This window comes from Xenopus tropicalis, chromosome 1 (assembly GCF_000004195.4).
Source record: "Xenopus tropicalis strain Nigerian chromosome 1, UCB_Xtro_10.0, whole genome shotgun sequence".
Taxonomy (NCBI): Eukaryota; Metazoa; Chordata; class Amphibia; order Anura; family Pipidae; genus Xenopus; species Xenopus tropicalis.
The window spans coordinates 29,015,968-29,029,435 of NC_030677.2; the positions used below are offsets into that span (position 1 = coordinate 29,015,968).

The window sequence follows — 13,468 nt, forward strand, 5'->3', positions numbered from 1 at the left end:
TAATGCTGAAAAAGTGCATTTAGTATAATTCGGTATGAGTTTAAACCATCATACTAATAAACATGTATACCACGCCTGGCATGGCACATATCAATCAGTAAATATCTTGAAAAAGGGGGGACATCCTCGCACAGACACCAGCCATGGACAGGCAAGATCCAGCAAATGTAAAAATTTCATTATTAGGAATGGTACAGACCATGAACAGCAACATTTCAGACCCCAAATATTCTTTTTATGCTGGACATGGACAGTGTATATATTTATGGAGAGTCTGTGGATCATTTCAGTAAAGATAATAAACTGACCTACTGACATGCAATAGTTATCTATAGGAAAACGTCTGAGTAACACTAGACAATGTGCATAATCCATGAGAGTATAAACCCTACCAGTAGATTTACAGACATTTGTAGACCGAACACCAAGTAGGCTGAAATCTGCCCTTGTAGCTTTATTTGGGGGCATATAAAATTCTGCCCACAATCATACATTCCTTTGCATTTCTGCAATGGCTTTGCAAGTTTATCGGAAGACTTTAAGACTGAAGCAACATTGTACACCCCCACTGTTCAGAGAAGTCACTACTTCAGAAGTGTCAGGGAATTTTCCTGCAGATTCATAGCAGAACATCCAGAGCTCCTGAAGAGTGTCTGGTACTCATTTTACTGTTAGGAAAGGACTACTTACATATTCCATAGCTGTAAACAAAGCTGTGAGATAATCTACATTCTAGACCAAAGCTGTTGCTTTGAGTGGTTTTTGATCTACATATCTAGGTTAGTAAAACAACAAAAAAAATACCAGTCAAATCAGGGAGGCTTTTTTTAAAGGTCCTGTATGGTATGTATTTGTATTGTACGCCATTGTCCAATAAACAGTGGGTAACTGGTCAGCAGCAGCAATAGCATTTGAGAAAATTTTGCAGTGGACAAGGTCCAACCAATATGTGTTATCAGTGGACGAAGAAAGACTTAGAAACAAGTCCTGGTGCATAGTGATGAGCAATTTTTTTCCCAAGCATGGATTTGCCATAAAATTCCGCATTTTGCGGAGCAAAAAAGGGTAGATTGTCCCATCACTACTAGCAATAACTGCTGTAAGAGAAGCACAATGTTGAATGTTGTCATCTTCCAAATAAATTGGCTCTGCTACAATCTTTTTATTGAGCATAATTTATGACTTTACATGGAACATTCCAAAACACCCTTCAACAACCACCTCATTACTCATTATTTATGTTTTAAGAAGGTGTACATAAATCTGAATTCTAAGTAAAGAGGCGATATATATGTATGTGCGTGACACAAATATACTAAAATAAAGGGAACATTATTTAGATATTTTATCCATGTTCTACATTAGTTGAAGTATGACCACAGGAATAAACAAACACGGGTATATTATTTTTTTTCTATATATGTTTCATTTTATTGCTAGGTGCTGCACCTTCAATTTGCATAATGGGGTTTCTTTTCATACACAATATTTGGCATGCTAGAAATTAATGGTTATAATGGTATATAATATAATTTTTAATACCTTACACTCTTTTATTCAACATCAGTTATTGTAAATTTTGCTCTATCCAACCACATTTCTATTTGTTCTTCTTGTATGACCTAGTTTCAAAGAGAAATGAAGAACTGAACCCACATTGATGAGAACCAAAAATAGGTTCTATATTCTCTGTAGTCCCTGTAGCTTGTACTTTTTTTCTATACTGTAAGGAGTTAGCAAAGCCTTGAAAGAAAAAATAACTACAGTTTCTAAGTACCATGAATATATGAATGTTACAGTCAGTCACTGTTAACGCTTCATACTTATATTAATCTAACAAAAACATTAATTTGGCTTTAACTTGACAACTGTATGATTTGCTGTTATTTCATTTAAACTCTAGGATATTGATGAAAATGTAAAACTGGAAGAGATTGAAAAATATGCTGATCTACCAGATGTGGTAACACAAAATTTTAAGACATGTCTCAGTTTACCATAAAATGTAGTGAAATACAGCACTGCTAACACTTATAGGAAATATTACATTAGGCATAAAATAAAGAACATAATACTTACAGAGAATGTTATAAAAAGATGTATACTGTACCTGTTGGTACATTCTAAATTATCAGAGTTAGGGGCACATTTACTAAATCTCTAACATTTCTAATTTTGTTATTTTTTTAAAAATTAAAAAATTTGAATAAACTTGTTTCCACAAATGCCTGACATTAACAAAAAAATCCACACAAGAAAAGTCACATAAAACCACAACTTTTTCGAAATGCATAACCATTATAATATTTGTTATCATACTTTAGGTAAAAGATTTTCTAAAAACTTTATCTAAAGAACAGACAAAAGAATGTGCCAGAACTGTAATAGGCCCTTTGTGCTGTGAGCTCCCAAAGGTAAAGGTAAGTCTATGTATTGTTACTGTTTGCTAGGAAGTCATGGGTATGGGCATATTGGTATCTTTAAATGAAATGGGCATTTAAAAAAATATCAGATTCTGGAAAAACCATATTCATATTAAGAAGAGCAGCCAGAATTCAGAAAGTTTTGGCAATTACTATAAAAATATGATCATGCATAGGCGGAGGGTGACATTTTTGTTTGGGGAGGCTAAAGATGGCCCATACACAGACTGACCTAGAGCTAATGTGAGACTTAGTGGATTCACTGCTGGTGTAAAATATTAACCTCCCAACTACCTCTTGCTGTTCCCACTGACTCCCAGGGATACTGTACAAAAGTGCGGGGGGTGCTTTTTTTTTACCCTAAAATGTTTAGGATGTAAAAGTATTCATACGTGCACTTCTGTGAGGGGATCTGCAAACATTTGTGTTTGTGATCAGTTAGCTTCAAGGGCTAGTTCGCATTCGAATTCACTTTTATTTTTAATGGTTTTTCAGTTATTTAGCTTTTTGTTCAGCAGCTCTCCATTTGGTATTTCAGCAGCTATCTGGTTGCTAGGGTCTTATTTACCCTAGCAACCAGGTAGTGGTTTAAACAAGAGATGGGAATATGAATAGTTAAGGGGCCTACTTGGAAAAATAAGTAATACAAAATTATAATAATAATAAAATTGTAGCCTCACAGAGCAATATTTTTTGGCCCCCATTTGAAATCTGGAAAGAGGCAGAACAGAGGCAAATTATTCAAATAAATTAATTAGGAAGACCAATTGCAAAGTTGCTAGGAATAGGCCATTTCATAACATACTAAAGGTTATTTAGTATGTTAGGATGTGTTTATGTTAGTTTTATAGCAAGAAAGGCAGTGGGTACTGACTCCCCATTATATACAGTGAGATGCAGTCCGTATTTACAAACCCAGCACATTATATACAGTGAGACGCAGTCCTTATTTACAAACCCAGCACATTATATACCGTGAGAAGCAGTGGGTACTGATGGCAGATATTCAGGCCCTGGCACTATAACACTTGCACTGATACACAACATTGGTTCCACTGTAACTTACTATAAATGAACAAAACAATGACAAAAAAAAATAAATAGTAAGTGCAAAAAACAACAACAAATATACAAACACACAATGAGCTTTTTCAGAGGGAAAGAGTTAACTTACCCTCCATGTGTTAGGGTAGGGGATAGATTATAAATTATTATAGATGTCAGGTCAGGCAAAAAACAATTTAATGTCAGCTAGTGATTCTTTAGAACTGTATAGTACCTGGGTATAGTGCCTGGGTATAGTACCTGGGTATAGTGCCTGTGTATAGTGCCTGTGTATAGTACCTGTGTATAGTACCTGTGGGATGAAATCTGCAGCAAAAGTTGAGAGTTGGTTCTTAGGTAAAGTTACTGCTGCAGATTCTTCTGCAGATTCTTTTTGCAAAATCTCCCGATCCCTGTGTGCATCTGTGCTCTGATTGGTCAATTTTACTGTCTGTCAAGAAAGCTGTGCTCTGATTGGAGAATCCACAAGAAGAAAGATCCAATCGGAGCACAGCAAAATGGGCTTGCAAGAACAGCTTTCCAGGACAGTGCAGAAACGGAGTAAGGTTTTTTTTTTTTGTTTTGTTTTTTTTAATGTGCCAAGCAGGTTTGGGGAGGCTTAGCCTCTAGCCTTATGGAAAATCCGCCTATGTGATCATGAACTGCCATACGAGCATATGCTCCATGTGAAGCTATGGTATATTTCCAGAATTGTTAGAATTAGGCAATGGAACAAAAATTTGTATTCAAACCTCATTTTCTTACAGGAAGTCCAACATTCAAACAATTCACTTTCAAATGTGGCCAATTATTTTTCTACAAACAGCAGAATTAATATAGATCCCTACATCCTTGCTCAGTAAGTCTGGTCATTTTTGTTTTAGAAAATGTTTGGTTAAGATGTTTTCAGTAGACTGTCAATGTATTTCCTGCTTATGGGGCCTTGTTAAGGCATGGCCATATATACAGAATGAATACTGGTAAGGGAATAGTGTATTCATGCTGCCCTTCTCCTTCACCAGTAGATTAAGTCAGATTTACCCTGGGGTCCCAGCCAAAAAGCAGAGCAATAACAATCAGGGGCATTGTGATACAATTACACTAACACTTAAGTGCTGACATACTGGGAAAGGTTAGTTTATATTCACATACCAAAAAAGAAACTTGAAATAATTTGCAAACTATTATACAATTTCCCTTATGTCAAGTACCAATAGGATAATACTGAAGATCATTAAATGAGATTATTTTTGATGCATACTAGATCATCAAAAAAAACAAGGAATAGAAAGTCAAATTATGAAATGTCCTGAGCATCTCATTAAGGAATTTATTCATAGCAAGAAATTAAGAAAAAGGCTGCATCTAGATTACTGAATGACTTTGATCTGACTACTATCTCAAAATGTCATTTGTATGCTGATTATATAGAAAAGCAGGATTGGAAGAAGATGAGTAAGATTAAGGGAAGAATTAACAACTATCTTCAAAACCAAATAGGAAAATTCACAGAAATAACAGCACACAGATAAATATAGAGAAACAAAGGTAATGATAAGAAAAACAGTTTCAGAGTTGAAATATAGAAGTTACATATAGAGACACAGCAACATTTTTCTTTATGGATCAATTATTAATGACCAAGAATCAAGCAAGAAATGGGATGCAAATTGGTACCTAGTATCAGGGCCAGGCCAAGGTATTTTGGCACCCTAGGCAAGGGCTTCAATCAGCGCCCCCCGGCCGCCGCCCCGCCCCACATTACAATTTCCCACCTTACCATTATATGGTTTCAATCTTTTTTTTAATCTATTTTTTTCAGCATTTTAGATAATACAATTGGTAGCAATACAATGAATGGCTTTATTTTTTAATAAAGAGAACTTACAACACATTTATATTTAACAATATAAATATGTAATGTTAACAAACAAAAATAAGGTACACTAAAAAAATGAAAAAAAAACCAAACAAACCTTTTTTAAGCAGGATAATTTTATCCTGTTAAAAATTTTTCAAGTAACTAAATGTAACAAAAACCAAATGCAAATAAAGGGTTCAGTTAACACCAATACTGGAATGCCCACAAAATTTTACTTTTAAGACAACACCTAAAAAAAGAGTGCAATACATGTCTAAGCTAAAACATCTTTAGCGATGAGGTATCCCTTTCACTTCCAGCCCATTTCTCAGGTAGCTTAATATGTAGCTGCAGACATATCAGCAAATCCTTCTGCCATTATTTATACATTGAACTGTGCAAATCTGAAAAGAATCCAGCAAGAAATGGGATGCAAATTGGCAGTCACGTGGCTGTGGCAAAAACACAAAGATATTTAACCTATAGTTGTAAACACATTCGAGTAAAAAAGGTAATAAATATAATAGAACATAAAAAAGTTAAAGTGCAGTTTTTCTTGTTTTCACGGCAGCAAAATGATCTATAACATCGTCAAAGTCTATTTTCTTGGCCATCTCAAGCTTAGTTGAAAGGATGCTGAGGTTTGAAAACCTCTCTTGTCCCATAGATGAATGTAAATCTTTTAATAAGTTTCAGCTTACTAAAACATCTTTCACATGAAGCTACAGTTACAGGCAAAGTCAGGAATATGTGAAGTGCAGCATCAATGTTTGGTTAACAACCTGCGAGTGAATAGTCCTGTATCATCTGACACAGGTCTAGAGGTGTGTTGCAGACTTTGCATCTGGCAATATGGCTTCCACTTGATGTCTAAAGCTCTCAGTCTCTGAGCACAAATTAGAAGTATCCACATCCTTGCTGTATTTTAAATCAAGATCAGATGCAGCTTTCTGTAATTGTGACAACTCAAATGTGACAAGGGCAAGGCAAGAAAGGAACTCAAAATTCACTGAGGTAAACAGTGCATTTGATGTAGTGGAGTATATTAACCACGTTCTTTCAATCTGTCTACCAAAGGGTATTTATTTAGTGAACCACTTATGGTTAAAGGAGCACTCCTCATGGGTTTGGGACTTTCCATCTTTTCCTTGATCAGGGCCCTGCTCTACAAGATACCTTCTGATTTTATCAGTTATTTCTGCCTAGGGTGGGTGGATCATTTAGATTTATCTATATTTTAGGACTGTCTTCAGCAGGAGTATCTTCTGATACTGTGTTGCCCTGTATAAAACCTTTACTGGCAGTAGGTAAGCTGGTGGCATGTAGTTTAGTGATACTTTCCTCACTGCCTGATTTTGTATAGCTTTTACTTTTCTCTTTTTCTGGGATTAGTTCTAAATCTTGGTCCAGTTCAAAACAGATTGCTGGTGCCCTGACCACTTAAACCAATGCCACTGGTGCTTGTTTCTGATGTTGAGGGTGTTTCTGCTTCTGTTCTTTTGCTTGGTTTTAGCCATGTTTGAAACTGCTGTGACAGTTTACTTGCTTCATCCTCCCTAATCTTTCTTCTTTTTCTGAACTCTGCACCAGATGTTTTTTTGGATGACATTCCTTACAAGATAACAAAGTTAAAAAAATATATATATTTATTTTTTTTCATTCAGGGTGTTAAAAAAAAATACCAGCCAATTAGATCATGTATAAAGCACAATTATCTATAACTAATTTCCCAGTGCTTTGAAGGACCATTAGTGAAATAAAGGAAATCAACTACACTAGTAAAGGGAGACTGGCCAAGTTGTGATTGGTTAGACTGGAGAAGAGTTAAGAGGGGATAAGATCACTATATAAATAGATAGTGGGGCTATATACTAAACTCCCTGTTTTATTGACCAGTAGACACTAAAGGTGGCCATACACGAGCAGATCCTACGGGTGGGCGATATCGGGGACCATTTAGGTAAAAAAAATAATAATCCGATCGTTTGGCCCTGGGGCCAGACGATCGGATTATGCGGGCGGCAATGGGGCAGTCGGATCGGGGACCGCATCAACGAGCCGATGCGGTCCCCGATCCGACCAGATTTTCTAACCTGGCCGATCGAGATCTGGCCAATTTCAGGCCAGATATCGGTCGGCCAGGCCGCTCTGCTCTCCCCATACACGGGCCGATTAGCTGCCGAATCGGTCCAAGGGACCGATATCGGCAGCTATAGTCGGCCCGTGTATGGCCACCTTAAGTGCCTACGGGCTGTTACAGTGAAAGCTATAAAGTAGTGAAATTCTATCCTCACCAAAAACCAATGTACTGCCAAATACAATACTTAATTTTAAAGAAGGATTGTATGCATTTTAAGAAAGTGAGTAAATACAAGGTTACTAATATTAACACTTTGAGCCCACGGACTAAAACTATGGCCCTTTTGGGATCAGTAAAAATTACCCCAGCCCTCCCCATCTCATGCAAACTGGAGGCAGATTCAGATTTTTTGCTTCCTCTGAATAACACAGTAGTTGGGTATTATTCAATTAAGCAACTAACTTTAACATAATTACTGTTTTTGGCTATTTTAAACCTCAGCTACTATGTAAATTATAAATAACTATGGACAGGAGTATACCCATTCAAACAAATTATTTGATATTCTCTCTTGGGGCACTGGCTCTGATACTATGGGGCTGATTTACTAACCCACGAATCCGACCCGAATTGGAAAAGTTCCGACTTGAAAACGAATATTTTGCGACTTTTTCGTATGTTTTGCGATTTTTTCGGATTCTGTACGAATTTTTCGGATCCAATACGATTTTTGCGTAAAAACGCGAGTTTTTCGTATCCATTACGAAAGTTGCGTAAAAAGTTGCGCATTTTGCGTAGCGTTAAAACTTACGCGAAAAATGCGCAACTTTTCGCGTAAGTTTTAACGCTACGCAAAATGCGCAACTTTTTACGCAACTTTCGTAATGGATAGGAAAACTCGCGTTTTTACGCAAAAATCGTATTGGATCCGAAAAATTCGTAAAGAATCCGAAAAAATCGCAAAGTACCGATCATTACGAAAAAAACGCAATCGGACTCCATTCGACCCGTTCGTGGGTAAGTAAATCAGCCCCTAAGAGTGTGTTTGTGTATATTATATATATATTTTGTCATAGAAAAACCACACTTTAGCATATCCACACCAAGATCACCTATCATTGCACACACATAAAGGGGTCAGAAGACAGCAGAACACTGAGTCTAAATGTTACTTTTTTATCATATTCATCTTTAAGTCTTTCACACAAAACACTACCTGGTTGCTATGTTAAAGTGGTCCCTAGAAACCATATAGCTGCTGGAAATGTTTGGAGAGCTGCTGAACAAAAATCTATATAATTGGAAAAATCACAAAGAAAATATGGACCAACTGCAAATTGTCACTATCTACATCACACTAACTTAAATAAATGTAGAGTATTGCTTTAACGCATCACAATAAAACATCAGAATGGTAGACACAAAACAGAGCAGGATGGGCATAAAAACGTGATGCCCAGAGCCACAAGGCAGCATCATCACAACATCACTAGTAAGGGCATTTTATGGGAAAAAAGAACATCCCCAATCTGCCTATTATCCCCTCTAATGTACTTCTACATAGTAATCATGTCCTCTTGCAAGAGCCTTTTTTCCAGAAAGAAAACCCCAATCTTGACAGTCTCACCTCATAGATTAAATCTTCCATCCCCTTTACCAGTTTAGTTGCACGTCTCTGCACTCTCTCCAGCTCATTAATATCCTTCTTAAGGACTGGAGCCCAAAACTGCACTGCATACTCAAGGTGAGGCCTTACCAGGGACCTATAAAGAGGCAAAATTATGATTTCATCGAATGACACTGCCTGGAATTAGACAACTTGTTATCTACAAATCCCCCAGATCCTTCTCCATTAAAGGAGAAGGAAAGTCAAAATTTATTAAGCACACTATTAAATAGTACTACTATTGCTGTGTAAAAACTCTATATTCCTGGCTTGCCTAATGAAAGATTTACAGAGATACACATACTAGATAGGGATGTAGCGAACATCGCCAAAAATGTTCGCGGACCCGTTCGCGGACTTTCGGCAAAACTCGCGAATATTCGCGAACTTTGCGAACCCCATAGACTTCAATGGGAAGGCGAACTTTAAAACCTAGAAAAGCCATTTCTGGCCAGAAAACTGATTTTAAAGTTGTTTAAAGGGTGCCACGACCTGGACAGTGGCATGCAGGAGGGGGATCAAGCAAAAATTTCTCTGAAAAATACTTTTAAAAAAAACGCCAAAAAAAAACGCCAAAAAATAACGAAAGAAAAAAAAAAAAACGCCAAAAAATAACGCCAAAAAAAATGCGGCGAACCCAAAATGGCGAACATCGCCAAAAGTTTGCGAATTTGCGGACTTGCGAACACCCGATGTAGGATGATCTGTGACTGATGCGAGCCGCCGCGCGCAGCTCGCATGTCAGATCATCCAATGCTGGCAGCGCTGCCGCTGCTGCTCGCAGCTCGGCGGCTCTCATCTGACATAGCATGCCCGCCCCACAGCATTACATGTGATTTTTTTGGAAAATGAGCTATTTGTAAGGACTTTTAGACTTTTAGCCTGGTTAGCAAGTTGTTAACAAGGAAGGGAGATACTCTCTTCCCCGCCACTCCTGCCACAAACCCTCCGTCGCTCCCTGCACCTGCCCCCCCCCAAATCAGATGCTCCTGGTTTGTGCGCATGCGCCACCTACAGTAACAAGTCGCCAAGTCTTGGAGGGAGCGATGCATTATGGGAATCTTCTCTACCCTGCTCAGTGTTTTTTTTTCCCTGTTTGGCTTCTGATCTTCTGAACGGGTGAAGTATGGGGAGACTTAAGGGCACTATTGAGAAAACTGAAGGTAAGCCTGCAGCTTGAGATTAACTCTTTATTAGCCTTTCCTTCTCCTTTAAGGATCCCCCCAACAAACTACCATTCAGTAGATAGCTTGCGTTTATATTATTTCTACCAAAGGGCATAACTTTGCACTTGTCCACATTGAACCTCATTTTCCAGTTTGCTGCCCAGTTTTCCAGTTTTGTCAAATCACTCTGCAAAGCGGCAGCATCCTGCATGGAACTTTATTTGTTTTGCACAATTTAGTGTCATCAGCAAAAATAGAAACAGTACTCTCTATGCCCACCTCCAGGTCATTAATAAACAAGTTAAAAAGCAAAGGCCCACGGACTGACCCCTGCGGTACTCCACTAACCACACTGGTCCAATTAGAAAATGTTCCATTTACAACCACTCTTTGTAATCTATCCTTCAGCCAGTTCTCTATCCAATTATAAATATTATGTTCTAGGCCAATGATAAATGAAAACTTATACTTAGCATTTTATAGTTATTATGTTTGGTCGCATTCTTTATAGTTATACTTTATACTTCTCCAATAAGTTTGTTGTTAAATTATATTGTTACATTTATAAATTGCAGGAAGGCTACAGAGAAAAGCTATGAATCTACTACAAAATGCATTATTCATTTGAGATACGGTACAGTTTACCAAATGAGCGTGAATTATTTTACTGAAAAAGATCTTCAACAACAACTGTTTGAATTGGTCACTTTAAATGACGAAGGTAATTACCCTTTAAAGGAGCATGTTCAACTTTAGACAACTGATTTTTTTTAAAGGGAAAACAAAATTATATTTACTTAATTTTTAGAATTCTATCTGACTTGGTGCAGAGAGATTGGTGAATTGCTAATGTGGTGTCACTATTCAAAAGAGGATACTATTCTCAGCTTGAAAACTATATGCCTGCAAGTTTGACATCAGTAGTAGGATATATTTTGGAAGGGTCAATAAGGGATAATATACTCAAATGCATTTTCAATCACAATACTATGATTTGTGCCAGCATGGTTTTATGTGTAAAAGATCACACCAGTCTTATCTAATTGCTTCCTATGAGGAGATGAGCAGGAACCAAGACTCTGGCGTCTCCTAAATTTCCAGTATTCAAATATGGCTGAGCCTTTTGTTATTTAGGCTGATGCTCCTGTGCCGTTGTTTTAGCACTGGAATGCATGAGTGATAATATTAAAAAATCGAGCATGCACACTGCAGGCCTTTGGTGCAATTACTATTTATTCATTTTGTTACTACATGTTTTGGGCAACAGCCCTTTCTGAAGTAAACAGCACAAGTATGAGCAAACATTTAAATAACTCACTAGAACAAGCCCACCCTCCCCCTCCAACACCATTGGTTCAAAAACTCAAAAACAGAGTTGGGGTTACTGCTCCACAGCTCATATGTATGAGCCTGACCCCATATGTTTAAAGTCCACTTTTAATAGTCCAGGAACTACCAATGAATATTGAGCTTCCCTGAAGCTGAAGCTTGAGAAAAAGAAGTGCACAAAACACAATATAGCAATGAAAATACAAATATGAATATTAATTGCTACAAAGCAGCAGCATTAGACTTTTTTCAAGATTACAGCTAGACTCTGGGGTAGCAGTGGATGTGATCTTCTTAGATTTGCTAACGCATTTGATACAGTACCACACAAAAGGTTACTGATTACCAGGCCCGGATTTGTGGAAAGGCCACAAAGGCCTGGGCCTAGGGCGGCAAAAATTGGGGGGCAGCATGCCGCCCCGCCGCACCAAAATATTAAAGTTTTTTGCGCATACGGAGCAATGGGGACCTCTCCCCCACTGCTCCGTATGTGATTGAAAAGGCCTGCGCATACGCAATCACGTTTGCGCATGCACAGGGAGGTTCGCCGTTCGCGCATGCGCAGGGGGGCGCGTCAGAGAGGGGGAGGCCTTGGGGCGCCCGGCAAACAAATCCGGCCCTGCTGATTACAAGCAAAAACAAATTTTGAAAAACTTGAAAACCTCAAGGTAAATATTTAGCAATTTGCCTAAGACTGCTATCATTGATTTCCACATGACCTTGCCAGCTTTGTATTAGAGTCTTTTATGCTAATTAAATTCTGAAAACTGGTTTTAGTGTAATTATTTAAATACTCAATTTTTTGTGCTAAAAAGTTTGATTTGAGGAAACAAAATACAAACATTAATAAATCTGGCCCTAAGTTCTGTGCAGGATGTTGCAGAGAGATTTGACTAAAGTGAAAAACTGTGCAACAAACTGGCAAATAAGGTTCAGTATTGAGTGCAAGGTTATGCACTTGAGTAGAAATAGCATTAATGCAAGTCATATGTTAAATGGTAGTGTGTTGGGGAGATCCTTAATTGAGAAGAATTTGGGGATTTTTGTGGATAACAAGTTGTGTAACTGTGGGCAGGGTCACTCAGTGGCTACTAAAGCAAACAAAACACAGGACATTATCTTGAGGGATGGAAACATTTTGCCTCTTTATAGGTCCCTTGAGTATGCAGTGCAGGCGTTAGGCATTCTTCATACTAGCAAGTGTGATTTGCAAAAGCCAACCGTATTTGGCTCCACAGCTCTTTAAGCAACATAGGGGCCGATTCACTAAAGTGCGATTTAACGTGCGCTATTTATAGCGTGCGTTAAAAATTTTATCGCGTCTTAATTTTTGCGACTTTTCGCACGATTCACTATAGCATACTTGCACTATTTTACGCGCGGTATTTCATGCGATAGGTTTGTCGCGATAAATAGCATGCACGGTATTTTCCGCATGCACGCTATTTATCGCATGCGTTAATTGTCGCGACATTACGCACGCGACAATCGGCAGCATAAAACTGGCGACATTTTGCCCTGGGAGAGCACAGAGTGCTAGAAAGGTGCTGTATAAATGTTTATTTTGAAAAAAAAAACCAAAAACCAATAAAAATCTAAGTAAGAAAAAAAAGAAGTGCTAGAGATAATAAAATGGGGGGGGGGGGGCATTTAAGAATATTTAAGCAAATACTTAGGGGTCCGTTTGCTAAAGTGACTTAAAGTGGGAGTTTTTAGACACAGAATAAATGGCAAATATGTTATGGGCACTTTATTAAACGTGAACAAATATAATATTGCAATTATTCTGGCAACAAAATGGGCTAAAGACAAAATTGTTGGCAGAATATTTGCAAAAATTTAACCCATATAGCATATTGATGCTGTTACTGATAAATGTAAGAGTGTAGGGGAAACTAC

The 13,468-nt window shown here is 37.8% G+C and overlaps 1 protein-coding gene across 2 annotated transcripts in view; it reads left to right on the top strand.

Moving 5' to 3' along the window:
* The window catches only part of LOC100488482, a 127,034-nt gene that overhangs the window by 28,877 nt on the left and 84,689 nt on the right, over positions 1-13,468 (top strand). For both annotated transcript variants that reach the window (XM_031895348.1, XM_031895347.1), the window contains exons 4-7: positions 1,904-1,963; positions 2,325-2,420; positions 4,235-4,326; positions 10,816-10,961. In XM_031895348.1, the coding sequence (XP_031751208.1) occupies positions 1,904-1,963; positions 2,325-2,420; positions 4,235-4,326; positions 10,816-10,961 (394 nt within the window). The remainder of the gene's footprint in view (positions 1-1,903; positions 1,964-2,324; positions 2,421-4,234; positions 4,327-10,815; positions 10,962-13,468) is intronic.